The 17,682-nt window shown below is 39.1% G+C and overlaps 1 protein-coding gene across 6 annotated transcripts in view; it reads right to left on the bottom strand.

Annotated features, from left to right (window-relative positions):
• Dip2c (disco interacting protein 2 homolog C) overlaps positions 1 to 17,682 on the bottom strand; it is a 359,742-nt gene that overhangs the window by 64,101 nt on the left and 277,959 nt on the right. For 3 of the 6 annotated variants that reach the window (XM_057787245.1, XM_057787247.1, XM_057787249.1), the window contains 7 exons: positions 15,453 to 15,592; positions 11,050 to 11,186; positions 9,158 to 9,366; positions 6,915 to 7,029; positions 4,995 to 5,196; positions 2,967 to 3,088; positions 1,751 to 1,831 (listed from right to left, as the gene is read on the bottom strand). In XM_057787245.1, the coding sequence (XP_057643228.1) occupies positions 1,751 to 1,831; positions 2,967 to 3,088; positions 4,995 to 5,196; positions 6,915 to 7,029; positions 9,158 to 9,366; positions 11,050 to 11,186; positions 15,453 to 15,592 (1,006 nt within the window). The remainder of the gene's footprint in view (positions 1 to 1,750; positions 1,832 to 2,966; positions 3,089 to 4,994; positions 5,197 to 6,914; positions 7,030 to 9,157; positions 9,367 to 11,049; positions 11,187 to 15,452; positions 15,593 to 17,682) is intronic. The other 3 variants (XM_057787246.1, XM_057787248.1, XM_057787250.1) reach the window with 1 other exon arrangement.

The following is a 17,682-nucleotide window of genomic DNA, read 5'->3' as shown; positions in this document are numbered from 1 at the left end:
TTTCTTTTACCCTGCAATCTCTCCAGCATAAATTGTCATCAGTGTTTTTTATCTTGGCTATTCTTACAGGTGTAAGATGGAATATCAGAGTTGTTTTGATTTGTATTTTTCTGATGACTAAGAATGATGAACATTTCCTTAAGTGTCTTTCAGCCATTTTAGAATCCTCTGTTGAGGGGGCCTGCTTGTTGTTGGGTTTTTTGTCCCACCCGGTACCCCACAACTGTTTAGCCCCAAAGAAAATCACACATAGGTCTCAATAAATTATAAGCTGATTGGCCCATTAGCTTTAGCCTCTCACTGGCTAACTCGCACATTTTGATTAACCCATTTTTCTGATCTATGTTAGCCATGTGGCTCAGTACCTTTTTAAGTGGGGCAGACATCCTGCTGCTTCGGTGGTCTGGGCAGGAGTGGGAGGAAACAACTTCCTCCTTCCCACAATTCTCCTGTTATCATTACATCATTTCTACTTCCTGTCTGGTTTTCCCGCCTATATTTCCTGCCTGGCCAATCAGCATTTATTTAAAACATGATAGACAGAATACAGACAATTCTCCTGCACCAAGTCTGTACTTCATTTTTTTTTATTGGATTATTTGTTCTTTTGATGATCAATTTCTTGAATTCTTTGTATATTTTGGAGATCAGACTTATGTCTGATGTAGGGTTAGTAAAGATCTTTCCCCATTCTGTAGGTTGTCTTGTTGTCTTGTTGACTGTGTATATTGCTGGTAAGAATGCAAGATGGTACATCCCCTTTGGATGTCACTGTGGCAATTTCTCAGAAAATTAGGAAACAACCTTCCTCAAGATCCAGTAATACCACTTTTGGGTGTATATCCAAAGGATGTTCAACCGTGCCACAAGGACATGTGCTCAACTATGTTCATAGCAGCACTGTTTGTCGTAGCCAGAATCTGGAAACAACCTAAATGCCCCTCAACCGAAGAATGGATAAGGAAAATGTGGTACATTTACACAATGGAATAATACAAAACAGAAAAAAAAAAATAATGACATCTTGAATTTTGCAAGCAAATGGCTGGAGCTAGAAAACATCATTTTGAGTGACGTAACCCAGACCCAGAAAGACAATTATCACATGTACTCACTCATACATGGTTTTTAAATATAAAGCAAAGAAAACATCCCACAAATCACAATTCCAGATAACCTAGACAACAATTAGGACCCTAAGAGAGACATACATAGATCTAATCTACATGAGAAGTAGAAAAAGACAAGATCTTCTCAGTAAATTGGGAGTATGGGGACCTTGAGAGAGGGTTGAAGGGGAGAGGAGAGGCAGGGAGGGGAGCAGAGAAAAATGTAGAGCTCAATAAAAATCAATAAAAAATAAAATAAAAAAGAATATAACTATTTCCTGCGACTGTATTAGTTCTCTACTGTAGATATCATTAACCTCTCAGTTTTGGGTGAGAAATACTGAGAAGGAAGTGAAAGCACTGAGAAGTGTGCAGTTTTGCTTTGCTCTCTGCTTCTTGACTGCTGATGCAGTGTGGTTTGCTTTCTCAAGCTCAAGATGCTGTGACTTTCTTCATAATGGTGAACTGTAACCTTTGAGCAGAAATAAATCCTTTCCCCCACATATTGTTTTTGTATTTTACCATAGAAACAGGAAAAAGAAGTCTTTGAGAGTATATAAAGAAGGTGACCTTCCAGAAAAAAGTTCAGACTATTAAAGCAAGCAGTTAGGAAATATGAGTTCTGGAGCTCTTGAGCTTACCCGACAATTGAGCAGTGTGTATAGCAAGTGGTCTGGGGTGGTCTGCGCTCTCCACTGTAAGACCTCTGACAGGAACAGGAACTGGAAAGACACAAGGATGTTAGAGTCATGCCACTGGAGTCTGGTTAGGCAATATTAATATTTAATTAAAAATGAGTGCATTCTTTCCTAGACAGAGGCATAAGGATATAGTCACATTTAAGAAAAAGTCAAGCAAATATATCAATAACAGAATGAGCAAATCCTGCAGTTATTTAGAATTCAATGCAACTGACTCAGACCAACAGCACCAAGGACTGCTATTGTATCCTTGGTTAGGCAAGTTTTCTACAAGTCAGCACAAGGAAGAGGAGAGCTATCTCCTTATAGATAAGATCAGCCAGAAGATGCAATGTTGATTTCTGTGATGTTTGGAAGAGAATATATAATCTAGCTTACTTAAAAAATTTCTATTAAATATGTGATTATAGAATGCCAATTCTCTGCAATTTAGATTACTAAATGCATCTTATTTAGTCTGAAATAAAAAGGACAGCTTATTTCACATGAAGATATAGGAAATTTCCATATAACACCCTAACACCTTCTATTAATAGAAATGTACTACATGAGGACAGTATGATAGTCAAGTCCTTTTTAATGAACAAATTGCTGTATGTTATTACACTGGCAATAAATAATGGGCCTACTTTGGGCTGTGAGAATTAGGGAGTCCTAAGTATTGTCAGAAATAAAGTGTTACAATGTGACTCAGAAATACATAGGCAAGTTATGTGCTTTGCTGTGTGGGTGGGGAGGTGCTAGATATTTGTTCTTTAATGTGCATTAAGGAGATTAACTGTTAAACCCCAAAAGACAAAAACAGTGCACCAAGGCCACTGTGAAGCAGTGTGGGTTTCACATCAGGGCTGATGGGGGATACTTAGAAACAAGTGAAGATCAAAGGTTTCTTAATATTTGCCTCAATCCTGCCCATGTTAATGATATCACTTCTTCATTTCTGTGCCATGATGAAACTTCCTAAAACCTCATGTACCCCATAACATTCTCTCCTATAAACCTATTAATCTCTACTGTGAAGTGGGTTAGCATCACCAAAGATGTGAAATCAGTAATAAATATGGAACTGACATAGTGAGGACCTGGGACAATCATTCTGTGATTTTACAAATAGTTAACACAGCTCTAGAGTCAAAGGAATAATGTGAGCTCTGACCTCGGTTCTCACCTTCCGGGCCTGGTCATTGTCCTCTATCTGACCCAGGTCTCTGCCACTAGCCTGAGCAATCCTCTTTCCAGACACCAGGTTTCCCACCATCACAGAGGCGGGGCCAATTTCTGGGGAAAAAGAAAAGAATAACCTTAAAGACATAAGTGAAATTCTTTCTAACAGGACTCTTAGTCAATTAATGAAGAATTAACCTTGGGAAAACAGTTTGGAAGACACAGCTTCAACTCTTAATATAAGACAGCAAAGGAATCATTGATGTGTCTGTGATGGTCAAAAGGAACAAACCTGAATGGGGTTACACAGGAATGATGTTTTCAACACAGAGAACCTGTTAGCCCTCTGTGACTGATGCTTCTACTGTATAGCATTAATCCAACAGGTGATATACATTCAGATGTGACTGTAAAAATGGTACAGAAGATAAATACAGGATATAAAACAAGACTTGTGTATTATACCTCTTCTTGTTTTCTGATATTAGGACCTATAGAGAGGGTTGACACATTTGCCTATTGGGATAGATGAAAGGATATGATAAAGAATCACTTATTTATAGATTTTACTGACAGTGAGGTTTGCAATTTTCCATCAGGCCTACAATGAGATGTAGAAGAGTAAACCCAGAAGCCACTATAAAATGAAAGCTTTTTTTTTTTTTTTTTTTTTCACTCGACTGTTACAAACTCAATGAACATTCTTAGTTTAGGACAGCAGTTTGAAAGAGAAACATCAGACATGTTTCTGATAGCTTCACTTTTTCAATTATAAAAAAGGAAGTTTCTTTAAAAAATATTTTTCGCAAATTTTTTATTACATTTATTTACTTGTGCACGTACACGCACTCATGCCATGGTATGAGTGTAGAGGTTAGAGGACAACTTGCTAGAGTCAGTTCTCTCCTTCCATCATGTGGGTTCTGAAATTGAAATCAGGTTCAGGACTGGCATCAAGTATTTTATTCACTGAGCCATTCTGTTAGCCCAGAAATTTCTTAACTGCAGAAACTTTTTGACTGTTAGAAACCCTAACATGCTAATTACTCAAATTTTTCATTATATGAATACATACAGACCAAGGAATACATATTTAAAGGGAAAAGTTAGACATTCTAGATCCTCCCTTCCACTGTGTGTGAGTGAAATGGGGGAGGTATTGAGGAGAAGAGGAAAAAGATATTAAAGAGAAGAATTACAGTATAAAGACTGAGAAGAAGGATTGGTGGGTAAAGGGCTTGTTATGCAAGTGTGATGAGTGGAGTTCAAATCCCCAGAACTCATAAAAAACTAGGTGGGTATGGAGACTGCGATGAGGGTATAGTACGTGCCATATCATGTTCATCTAGCTTTAGTTTTATCTATATGTACCAGCCCCCCTGCTATCAAGTTAGCAGGAGATTCCTGTTTCCTAATTTACTACATTCTGACAATAAATGCACTGACAAGTGTATGACATTTAGTAGTATGTGACTGATTTATTATGAAAAGCAAGCCAGATAAAAGATAATGTGTTCCTAATCTGTCAGGCAATGAGACAATCTCAGTCACAAATAAATAAAATTCCTCATGTTTTAAAGTGTTATTACATAGCCTACCACTTTCATTCCTAAATGAGCCATATAAAACCTGCAAGGGTGAATTACCCAGAATCTGTACACAAGACTATACCTAAGGGATGTATGCCTGGTCTAGGGCTACCAACAGGTGACTGAACATTACCAATCCCAGTGGAAGTGATATCCAATAAGAAGGGCACACACCTCTTCTACCCACATTCTCTGTACAGACTAGCTGAGGTGATTGCACTACTTCAGAAGAGCTGCTACACTCTAGCTATCTGGGTGCAAACAAAATCTTGTAAGAACGTACTGCCTGGGAGTGCAGACCATGTGGAGAACATGAGTATGGAGATTACCAGTATTCATTAATGGAGCTCCTCCCAAGCCTGCTGTTGACAGACACAGCTTTCAGAATCCACTCAAGGCTATGTCACAACATGAAGGGTTACTGGGCATACCTGGCTGCTTCTGCCGTGGTTTAGGTAAATTTGTGACACAGGTGTGTGGGCACATCAGGACATTACAGGGGTGGAGAGAGCCCTCTAGGAAAAGCTGCTTTGTTTCTGACAAATGGATGCCACCAAGTGGAGTTTTGGGAAGGGTATTTGCTGGTACCAGGGCCAGGCAATAAACTCCAACTTGATGTATACTGTCAATTGCCTGAAAAATAAGAAAGAGACGGTCATATTAAAATTGGTTCTAGGGGCTGTAGAGATGGCTCAGCAGTTAAGATCACTGACTGTTCTTCCAAAGGACCTGGATTCAATTCCCAAAACCCACATGGCAGCTCACAACTGACTGTAACTCCTGTTCAGGGGACCTGACACCTTCATATAGACATACATGTAGGCAAAACACCAATTCACATGAAATAAAATAAGTAAACAATTTTTAAAAAGTAAAATAGGATCTATAAACAGATATAGTACATAGTGTATTACTTAGAATTTTTGTTTTTGTACACATGTGTGAGGAGGCCAGAGGACAACCTCTGGGGTTGGTTTTTAAGTGCTGCCTACTGTTACTTATTTATCTTTTTGAAGAAAGTATTTCTTTCTGGCTCAGAATTTGCCAATTAGACTAGACTGGCTGGGCAGTGAGCCCCAAGGATCTGCCTGTCTCTGCTTTTCCATCACAAGAACATATCGCTGTGCCTGCCTTTTTTACATGCATCTGGGGATTGAACTCAGGTCCTTATGCATGCACAGCAAGTATTGACCCACTGAACTATAATCTCCTATCCTCTTCGTTTTGTTTTTGCTTTTTTTTTTTTTTTTTTTTTTTGAGACACAGCCACAGACTATAGCACAGGCAGATCTTTAGCTAATGGCAATTCTCCTGCCTCAGACTCTGAAATGCTGAATTACAGGAATAAGTCACTATAACTAGCCTTTGTGAATAAATGCATGCATAAAAACCTTGTCTATACCCACAAAGGAAAAATCAGTCACAAAAGAAAATTTCATTTTCTCCAACAGAGCTTTACTTGGTATATAAACTACACTTTGGCTAGCAGTAGATAGCCAATACAAAATGAACTCAATGGTATTTTTGAAGGTTTTTTTTTTTTCTCATAATGCTTTGTTGGGCATTTTTTAAAACCATAAAGGTCTTTTGTTTATATATTATGTTTTCTAATTTTGTGTTTTTATGGGATTTCAGTGTGTGTGAGTGTATATATCTCTGTGTCTGTATGCACTTCTTATGCTTTTTCTTTGAACTTTTTTTTGTTCACTTTTGTTCTCTCTCTCTCTCTGTGTGTGTGTGTGCGCGCGCGTGTGTGTGTGTGTTTAGTTCCCATTTGTTTTCCAATGAGAGAAAGAAAGGATGTGGCTTTGAATGCGTAGGGAGTTAGGGAGGATCTGGGAAGAACTGTGGGAGGGAAAATCATGATCAGAATATATTGTATGAAAAAACTGTTTTCGATAAAAATTAAAATTATAAAAAAAACCCAGACTATTATACACAATATTTATTATAAAAGTATATATCATATGGACAGTGCTCTGGGTATATGAAAGTCAAACAAAGAGATGGTTTTCTCACTACAATAAAAAGGTTAAATAATTTCACACAGGGCTATTGGAAAACCATAAATAATTAAAAAGAAGGGTTTGGAGAAAAGAGCATATAGTCTCATGATTGTAACAATACATGCAAGTCCGTCAACAAAACTACTAAGAAGCAGTTCTGCAGTTCCTGACTTCTGCCCTTGATATGTTCAGTTTGTTTCTGGACACTATATAGAATTTCCTATCAGATAGTTTAAGCAATAGAATATAAACATATGGTCAAAGGAATGGGTGACAAAGGTTGAGCTACAATCCTACAGTGAATGAGAAAAGCAGGAGAAAAGCTTTAAGAGACAACCGTACTACCTGGAGCACTCTGCTCATCCACTGAAAACTGTCTTCCTCTGTGGAATCCGGTCTCTGCTCAGCCACAATCACTATCCTTTCATCATGAAGGACAGTCACCGAGAACACAGCTATCCTGCAGAAACAGAGGGAACCTGTGGTGAGCAGAGGAGAGAGACTTGCTTCCAAGGACTCCAAGGACTCCTGCAGCAGTAAGGACTTCATAATCAAGATTAATTACACAAATCTCAGGATTCTGTCACAGATGAAGATTAGTCCCAGACTCTCACACATGAGCTAATGTGAGAAAAGCATGTGTGTGTTGGGGGGGGGGGAGGGGGGGAGAATGCACACCTAACACCAGGAGGCTGTTTGCCATCTCTTTAAGGTTTGAGGATAAGGTTACAGGTGTATCCAATATGTAGCCAAAAATAAGCTACAAATAGAGCCCAATAGAAAATAGTAAACAAACTTACAATCTTATGACTTTTTTTGGAGTGTAATTTTTTAGCAGGATATAAGTCAACTGTGTAGTTGCCTAAAGGCTGGCTAAGACAAAGAATAAATTTACGTATGATCAACGGAATGTCCAGTATTTGGAGAACTGTATCAATCTTTCTTGAGTTTGGAACTGTAAAGTAGTCCTTTCTCTAACAGGAGAAAGTTTGTTTTCAACTAATAGTTCTTTGCTCAAATCTTCCTGCTGTGTATGGTCAGCACAGAATTGAAGCCACTAAAGACTTCTAAAACACACCTCCATTTTAAAAATAGCTTCTTGTTATGGAATATTTGTTTACACTGTAAAAATGTATCTATGCCTAAGGTGCCTTCTGATTGGTTTAATAAAGAGCTAAATGGTCAAATAGCTAAGCAGGACAGATGTGATTAATCTAGGTGCAGATGCAGAACCAGCCAGATGTGGAATGAGTCTGACACACAGAATGGAATAGAAGAAAAAGTCACATGGTAGAACATAGATTAGTAAAAATATGGGTTAATTTAAGTTATAAGAGCTAGTTGAGGGCTGGCGAGATGGCTCAGTGGTTAAGAGCACTGACTGCTCTTCCAGAGAACTCGGGTTCAATTCCCAGCATCCACATGGCAGCTTTCAGCTGTCTGCAACTCCAGTTCCAGAGAACTTGACATCGTTATACCAATAAAGTTTTTTTTAAGAGATAGTTGAAAACAAGCCTAAGCTAAAGGTCAAGCTTTCATAATAAGTCTCCATGTCAATGGGAGGTGGCTGGCGGGATAGAGAAAGACTTGTTATGTATGGCACCCAATATAGGGGAACATATTACTACATAGGACCTGAGAAAGTCTTAAAAAAAGTTCCAAACATGGTATACAGTGATGCAGCTCCCTGTGTATCTGAACCTATGATTTGAGCCTGTGGATTTGAGCCAGCCACTGTCATGTGCACTGCTATGTAGCTACGCAGCAGGTTTAAGGCTTGGTCAGAGAAGGCTATAGGTGCTCAGTAAAGGCGCTGAGAAAACCTTTAAACAAATACAGCAAAAAAATTGTATGCACAGTCCTAGGAAAAAATAGTTTAAAAATAATAAATTCTTTAAAGACAGAATACAACCATAGATATAGATATATAGATATAGATATAGATGCTCATGTAAAGATGGGAAATACACACAGTGTCTGGATCCTGTATGGTACTTTGCTGACTTTGAATTTTTTAAATGCTAATGTACAAAAAATAATAGCTGCTGAGAGACATTCGATTATGAAAACCACTAAATTAAACCAACCTATAAATTTTAAGAATATCTTCATTTCAAAACAGAAGTCAGAAAATATGTTATGTTGTGGGAGAGGGTATGCCCTTGTTTCCACAGGAAACAAAAAGTTATGATTCTCTTAAATATTAATCAGATTTGATTGGGGGAAATTGGAAAATCTTGGCTACAGATATAAAAAAAGAAACCAAGAAAGACTACAGAACAGATATTTATATGCTGATTCCTCTACTATAGGAAATAGCTCTGAGATTGCCAGTAAGTCACAGCCATGTGGCGATATACAGATAATAGACTGTATCAGATCCTGCCTCCAGGTTCTTTGTGCTCAGTTTGAGTTCTTGTCCTGACTTTCATCAATGATGAACAGTACTGTGAAAGAGTAAGCCAAATAAACTCTTTCCTCTCCAAGCTGATTTACATCATGGTGTTTCATCAAAGCAATAGTAACTCTAACTAGGAAACAAACTATACCAAAAGTAAGTATTTAATTAGTAGACAAGTACCACTAACCTTCCTCTATAGACAAACTTCATGGGCTCTACAGCCAAGGCTGTGGCTACGATGTCATCGGCATTGTGTCTTCGTCCACTGACTACCATCAGGCCGTCCATCTTACCCACCACAAAGACAAGGCCTCCAGGACCAACAAATCCCAGCAAACCTGTCCTTATGAATGGATATTCACTGATTGGAGCCCCGGAGCTTGTCATGGGAAATACCTAGGGAAACAAGGCTACAATTAGACCAACTCAAAGGGTTAAGCAGGGTCTACAGTCTTGCCACTTCTCTAGAGAGAGATCAAGTTTACTTTCTTACCTCTTAGAACTCTGTCAGCATGAGGTCATTGTGACTTTGTTTGACAGTCTACAAACATGGTGCGATGTTCAATATTTGTTATAAATTAGACTGGATTTTGAATAACTTAGGAGATACAAGTCTGATCATACCAGAGAGCTTTACATGAGGGAAGACCCAGTCTGAATGTGGTGAGGTCCATGGGCTGAGGACTTAGACTGAATACAAAGGAAGGTTTCCACCAACATTCATTTCTTGGTGCTTCCTGACCTTGGGTGTAATTGGATAAACTATCTCACATTCCTGTCACCATGGCTTCCCTACCATGATGGATTGTAATCTCAAACTGTAACAACATAAACTTTTCCTCCATAAGTAGCTTTTGTCAGGCAGTTACAGGCAGGTCAAAAGTAACTAATGCACATGGACACACATTTCCCTCTTGTGTTCATCCCAGGATCAGCAAAGTTCTCTTGCTTCTGCATGTCTGGCTGATGTGCAGGGGCTGCAGGAATCTCCACTCACAGGCTCTGAGTCTCCAGACAAGCAGCAGCCATAAATCATTGCACCATGCTTAAAATCTGGGGATGAAAGTGATTAATGGAGCTCAAGGTACATTTTTTAAATAACATATCGGCAGTAGCTGATCCCTATTCATTATTGAAAACACACTGAAAAGGAAAATGTAAAGAGAGCACAACTTGTCCAAAATACAAATCTTGTTTCCTTCAACCTTGAAGATAACCACACAGAAAAGGCACGTTTTTTTAGATCATATACTCAGCTCCAGTTCTAGGGATTTTAGAGATCTGAGCTTATACTCACATGTATGTTCACTCTGAGCTCTAACATTTAGGAATAAATAACCTGTTCTACTCATGAATCAGTGAAATATTGTGTCAATCATAAGGCTAGACACCATACGAGAAATAGAAGAAAGTTCTAAGAATACCATGATACAGTACTAGACACCAGAAGCTGTCTTAACTCCTTTTACATCTCTTTTTACTGTGTTCACCACCTACATAAAGCAGGTTACCTATGTACACCAGCCGTACATGTATATTCCACACATTTCACACATATCCCACGTGTACACATGCACAACACATATCCACACACTACCTGTGTATCTATACCATGAACTGTTACGACATACCTTACACACTCACTGTGTCACTGAAATTATTATTCACATTTTTCAGGTTCTCCTGAATTCACACCTAATCAAGTCTAGTCTATGCTACAAAACTGTGCAGAATGGCCAGCTGACTTCCTGAGTGAGGACATTTACCTACACACCTATGCACATGTTCTTCTATCACACATGTGGTTTTTCATCACTTATCTGACAGATGTAAAAAACAACAAACAAAAGCTCCATTTTAAAGAGACTGTTTATTCTTCCTGGATACTGGCTAAAAGATAAGAATAAAGCTGATGACTCGATTATCAAAAACAAAAATATAGTGAGAAAAAGTCCACCAGTCTAATATGAATGTTCTTTGGTGAAATCATCTTAATGATTTCTGTTTCTGAACACCTGGCAAAACTGTTTGGGCAGAGCCAGAGAAAGAGCTGAAGGAGGAATTTTGTCATCAACCTACCTCGAAGGTGTTCTTGGTCATGCCAGAGAGACCATAATATGATGTTCCTGTGGCAACTGCACAGACACAGAGCTCCCCAATTTCATCTGTCCTGCACAACTGAGGAATACCATCTGGCTTCACTGAACACATGATGGCTAAAGGCAAAATAAAAGGTCCAAGGAGAGCATGAGCAAGGAGGAGAGAAATTAATGAATCCACAAATATCAATGGGGGCACAAATGAACAGAAATACCGCCATGAATAAAATTCCATTTTCTCTAAGAGTTGCAACTTTTCATGTTGTAGCAAAATGTTAGATTCCATTATCATATTAATCATTTCAATTACTTTAATTTTTATATGAAAATTATATTTAAGAGAGAAAGACTGTGTGCCATTTACATATGAGATGATACTTGGGATGTGTCAGAGTCATTTACTATACATGGACCAGAGGAACAGCTGAAAGTTCCAAAACACATTCTTGCAAATGAACCAGCACAAGTATTTGTTCTCAAGTTTCCAAAGCTTCTCTAAGTTGAAAGCAGAATTTAAACCCTCCAGTGTCCTACATAAATCTTACACCTTGGTTTAAATTACCTGTTGTACACAATCCTTCAGAGAATACCACTTAAAGGTTTTGGCACTCAGTATGTGTGACACACTCATATGTAAAGGCCAGAGTAGTGTCTTGTGTGTTCTCTGATTATTCTTCTACCTTATTTTCTTTTGAAACAGGTTCCTTTCTGAACCTGCAGCTCATCATTTCACCTATGTTATCTGGCCAGTGAGCTCCATGGGTTTACTTGTTCTTACCTTCAACATCTCTGAGCAGCAGGATTTCACGGCTGTGGCAGATATTTAAAGGGGTACTGGGGATCCAAATTCTGATCATGTTGACACAGTAAGCACTTTGCCATCTGAGCCCTACCCCTCCAGCCTTTTTTATGCACACATTTAATAATGCTAAATTCTCATTAATCTGTGACTCACATACTTACTTGATGCTTATGCAACTTCACCATCCTACCTACCACCACTATAAACCATAAGCCTGACTAGGGGGCCAAAGGCCTAGTGTCTTAGGTAAGTGATGTTTTACAGCCAGTGACAGATGAGTGTTTAGAAATTCTATAACCTCCAGAGGCTGGCATTACATCTAAGAAATAGAATCAACAGAAACATGAAAAGTTAAACTCGCTCACAATAAGAAAAATATACACCCAAACTACACCAAAAAGCAGAGTCTTGTAGTAAGTGAGTTTGAGATCAGCCTAGTGAAGTTAGTAAGACCTTGTCTTAAAATAAAATGTACAGGAAAGGGCCAGACATTGTATCACAGGCCTTTAATGCCAGCACTCAAGTAGCAGAGGCAGGCAGGTCTGCAAGTTCAAAGCCAGCCTAGTTTACATAGAGTTCTAAGACAGCCAGGGCTACATAGAGAGACCCTGTCTGTCTCAAGAAACAAAACACCGAAATGTACAAAAAAGGCTGTGGAGGCAGCTCAATGACAGAATATGTGCCTAATGTGTAAAGGTGTGCATTCAATTTCGAGTAGCAGAAAACATAAGCAACAAAACTAAAAGTAGACCAAACTGTCTTCATTTATCATACTAGAAAACATCACAAAGTCTGATGTGAAAGGCAGAGAGAAAATAAGAATAGCACCCATCATTGCCAGGAGTATGAAATAATCAAAATGATGTGGGCATGCTGCCCTTGAAGCAGATACAGATAGACCTTCAACTAAGATTAAGCCAACCAAAATCCCAGCATGGATAGGGAAGAGGCTTATGAATTTCTACTCCTAGCTGAGAAACTATTTACAATTGATGGTTGATACAGGAGGAAGAGTAAGTTTTTCTTTAAGAATGATGTTCCCGAAAGGTTGCTCATGATGACCCTATACTCATGAGCATATAGGCAACACTAAGTAGACTCAGTGGGTTTTAAAAAAGAGGTAACTGGAATGATAGCCAAGTATTAAGAGCACTAGCTACTCTTGAAGATAACCCAGGTTTGATTTCCTGGACCCTCATAATGGTTTACAACCATCTGTAACTCCAATCCAAAGAGATCCAACATCCACTTCTAGCTTCCCTGGGCACCAGACACACATATGGTGCACAGACACACATACAGGCAAAACACTCCTACACATAAAAAAATTTAAAGAGAGAGGGCACATAAAGTTGGAGGTGAAGCAGGGAGAACTGGGGACATAGGGAAAGAATTGCAGAGGAAGAAATGGGGGTAGATTTGATCAAAACCGCTTATGTATATGTGAAATTCCTAATAACAATAAAAAGAAACACTTCACTTTTGAGACATTTTTCATTATATTCCCATACCCATGTAGAATGAAGCTCAGATGTGGTCCTTCACATCAGAATGTAGCAAAGAGTACAACTCCAACAACTGTGGAAAGTATATATTATTATGCATTCAAGCTGTGCAATACCGCACTGCATGGAAAAAAGCAAGCTCTTTATGTGCTAGCAAATGAATATAAGACACAAAATATGGTGTACTATATTCTATCACTACATTTAAAAAGGCCAAATCCAAGAAAGACAATATACAAGTAGACATGGATGGGAATGTGTTTCTATGATATGATTTTACACTATGGAGTATTTCTGAACAGAAATTTCTGAAAAGGAAAAAGGGTTTTCTGAAAAGAAACCTGTGATACTATAGGTGACTTGAGTGGACAAATATATTTTTTTTCATTGTTATGTCACTTAAATCTTTTTATGCCTCCAGTATGGGAATCCATTTGCTTAAAAACTAATTTGCTTGGCTTTATAAAATAAAACAGAGCTAGGTGGTCTGGCTAATCCTGGGAAGTGGGCAATGCGTCTGGGACAGCCTGAATTTGGAGTTTGGAGGCCTAAGTTTCTTTGACTCTAGAAGCGCTTTCATGACAGGAGGTGGAATGGAAACAGTTACAAAGCTATAGAAAATTAGGAGCACAAGAGACAGGCTTTATTTCTGTTATGCTTTGAACTAAGCAAACTGAAAGACCATCCCTGTACTCTTTATTGTTATGGAGAGGCAGTGTGAAAAATCCATCTCTCTGTGATTCCAAGAGGGCAGCGAGGCCTTTTACCCACTAGGTTTTGTCCTAGCACTCAGATCCCACCCAAGATGCCATGGGAAGCTAATTGGCTATATATGGTTATGTGGTATGTTAGACATAACAATGAGTGCTGTTCAAGCATCGTCTTGCCACTCTATTGTGTGAAGGAACATGGAGGGACTTCAAAGGAGGAAGCCTAGATTCTACACAGAACCTCAATTCGAGAAAGCAGAAACATAGCTCCATGCTGGAAGACAGAAATTGAGAACAAATATGCTGATAAAGGTGACTCTGTGAGACAGGAATCGAGAACAACATTCAACAAATAAGAATGTGGCTCAGAAGCCCCAAGGCACATTATATGAAGGGCTAGAGGAGCTGGAGAGGAAGGTGAGGGTATGACACAATGTTTCTTCAATCAAGTGATTTCCTATACTGCTTTCAGGCTAAACAGTAGCTTCACACCTAACAAAAACCTCTCATTCCTCAGGTTTCATACATACTGCTCAAAGCCTTCCATGAGGCCGAGCTATGGTGCCCAGTCTGGGCTGAGGCATCAGTTAGGATGAGTAAAGAGGGGATCTGGGCTGCAAAAAAGGAAGCAGCTCAGGACCAGTGTAGGGGTACAGACAGAGTCAGCCCATAATGCCTTCCTGGAGAAAAGGGTTCCAGAGGAGAGGTGTCCTTCACCAGCTTTATGAATATTTTTGGTTCCCTTTTCTTGGAAGAGAGAACATTACTTTTGGTCTGAAGATTAACCAGAAAAGACCCAAATATTAGGAGTTTCGGTGTTGAACCCAAGATGCCATACAAATGGAAATGGGATGGACAAGAAAAGATAACGCTAATCTGTGTTCAAAAAGCATATACTAACAGATGAGTCAGAAGGCCATGCTAGGACTGCCTACTTCATACCTCTGCTGGCTGGTTTTATGCCAGCTTGACATAAGCTACAATCATCTGAAAGCAGGGAACCTCAATTAAGAAAATGCCTCAGTAAGATTCAGCTGTAGGCAAGTCAGCAGGGCATTTTCTTAACTGCTGATTGATGTGGGAGGGCCCAGCCCATTGTGGGTGGAGCACCCCTGGGTTAGTAGTCCTGGTTTATATAAGAAAGCAGATTGAACAAGCCTAAGGGAGCAAGACAATACAAAGCACTTCTCCATAGCCTCTGTGTCAGTCCCTGCCCTGTCTGAGTTCCTGCCATGGCTTCCCTAAATGAAATGTAACCCAGAATAGATAAACCAAATAAAACCTTTCATTCCCAAGCTGTATATAATTGTGTTTTATTGCAACAATAAAGACCAAAAGAAAGACAACACCCCAGGACTGTACTCACCTCCAGGCATGACAAGGCCGACATCCTGCACTGTGAGCACAGACAGCTTCTCCTCTGAATCCACACGGATCACACCATAGGTCAGCCCATGCATGGATAGCACACCCCGCCCTGGTGGCTGGTTGCTGTCATCTGTGGGCCTAAAAGGGTAGTTTTCGTTGAGCATGTTCAAGCAAACAAACCATTCTACTTTTAGATGTGCACATCTTCACATATACATGTACACATATAGCAGGTATAGGTAGGGATCTTCTGGAGACGAAGCTGGCTACCATCTGTGCCAGCACTGAGGAACACTTGCCTCCTGTTTATGCAGTGTTACTTCTACCCAGGAGTTGACCCCAGAGTTCCCAGGCTAAAAATGCCTCAGAATGTGGAGGCAGCACTAAATCCTCTACTCTCCTGATACTCCCTCAAAACACAGGTGAAAATAAATAAATCCACTGACCCATGATGTCCTTTCTCCTCTCTGAGGTCTGGTTCCCAAGTCTTGTAAATGGTGAATGAGAGAGAGCAACAATCCTAATATACATCATAAGTTCAGGGAACAGAAAAGGTGGGCATCCTGGCTGATCAATTTCAATTCAGATGTATGCTATCTAAGCTTAACCACAATTTCAAATGCAAGAATCTAAGTTCTAAGTCATGCTAGGTAGGACAATGACTTAGATGACAGGTATGCTGTAAAAACTCTTTGTGGTTTGGGACGTATATGGATTTTAGACAAGGCACAGTTCTGAAATGATGACCATGTTTTTATCTCTGCTGTTGTCAGCAGGCTGCAAGAACTTAAACCTTTGTAACTCCCTGGTCTTCAAACACCTCTCTCCAAAACCCCCACTGATACCCACTGTGGGAGTTCACATTGTTTTTTTCCTTCCTCTATCTGCAACATTTCTCCAGTAGACACACATACATACAAACTCTTCAGAGAGTTTCTTAATTATGAGACTAGAATTAAGCAGCCTAATAAAAATACATATGCCTATTGCTCCCATTTCCAGAGCCTTGAACTACATGTAAGCCTTCCTTCATCAAACTAATAAGATCAGGTAGGTTATTCATTTCTGTATTCTACCCTTGGAGCAGAACCTAGCAATAAAATTTGATAAATCAGTGTACTAAAAAAAAAGTCCAAGATTATAGACTTCAACAATTAGATTCTATATTCACTAAGTAAAAGATCACAATTTTGATAAACCTCACACTTTTTTCCAAAATTTTCTTAATTTTTACTATATTTTAACAACTGTGTGTGTGTATGGCAGCATGTGTGTGCTATGACCTACATGTGGAGGACTTCTTCCATTTGTGGATCCCAGAGACCAAACTTGTGGTGTTAGGTTAAACGGCAAGTACCTCCACCTATAGAGCGGTCTCACTGGCCCTGTTTCTATAATTTTCCATGGGAAAATCTTTAACAGAGTTTTAAAATCTCTACATTGGTCTATAAACACGAGTTAATGGTTTAACATTAGAATACTGTGAAGGTTTATAGAGAAGCTAAAGAAGTACAAGTTAAAATATGGGAAAAAATAAAGTTAAAATTTGCAAAAGAAGTTCTTACTTACATCAAGTAGTTGGGATATGAAAAAACATAAAGAACCAAGAAATACAATTATTCTACTTAGAAGAATAAGGCTACTGCTAATCAACTAAGAACATTTGTCTAAATAATAAAGCCTTCATGAAACTGTCTGGAGTCAGTAAGTTCAAAAAACTGCATAGCTGTTATTTCCTTGCCCTTTGCTCTTTTCTGAAGACTTCAACAAACCAAAACTCTAAAGCGAGAAAAAACAAAAACAAAAACAAGCCACAGCCTTCAGGAGCCCCACCACCATTTTCCTACCCTGTGACAACACTCTACAAAGATACGATGTGCAAAAAGGAATTAAAAACCATAGGATTGACACTGGGGAAGTAGCTCAATTGGAACAGTGTTTGCCTAGACCACACAGTCCTTAGTTCTGCATAAACTGGGTGTCATGGCATATGTTTGCAATTTCAGCACTTTAGAAGTTGAGGCAGGAGAATCAGGAGTTCAAAGTCATACTTGGCTATAGCAAGTCCAATGCCAGCCTAAGATACATAGGACCCTGCCCCAACAATGAAAAGAAATTCCGCAGCTGGCTGTCAGCTAAATTGTTTACCCTCAAGGACAACCCTTCTGGTACCTATGCTAACCTTATTAGGAACGAAAACCTTCCCATACAAAGCAAAATAGAATTAT

This window comes from Chionomys nivalis, chromosome 13, assembly GCF_950005125.1.
Source record: "Chionomys nivalis chromosome 13, mChiNiv1.1, whole genome shotgun sequence".
NCBI classification, from domain to species: domain Eukaryota; kingdom Metazoa; phylum Chordata; class Mammalia; order Rodentia; family Cricetidae; genus Chionomys; species Chionomys nivalis.
Note: the sequence above shows the minus strand (reverse complement) of the source record. Positions and strands in the feature narration are given on the sequence as shown.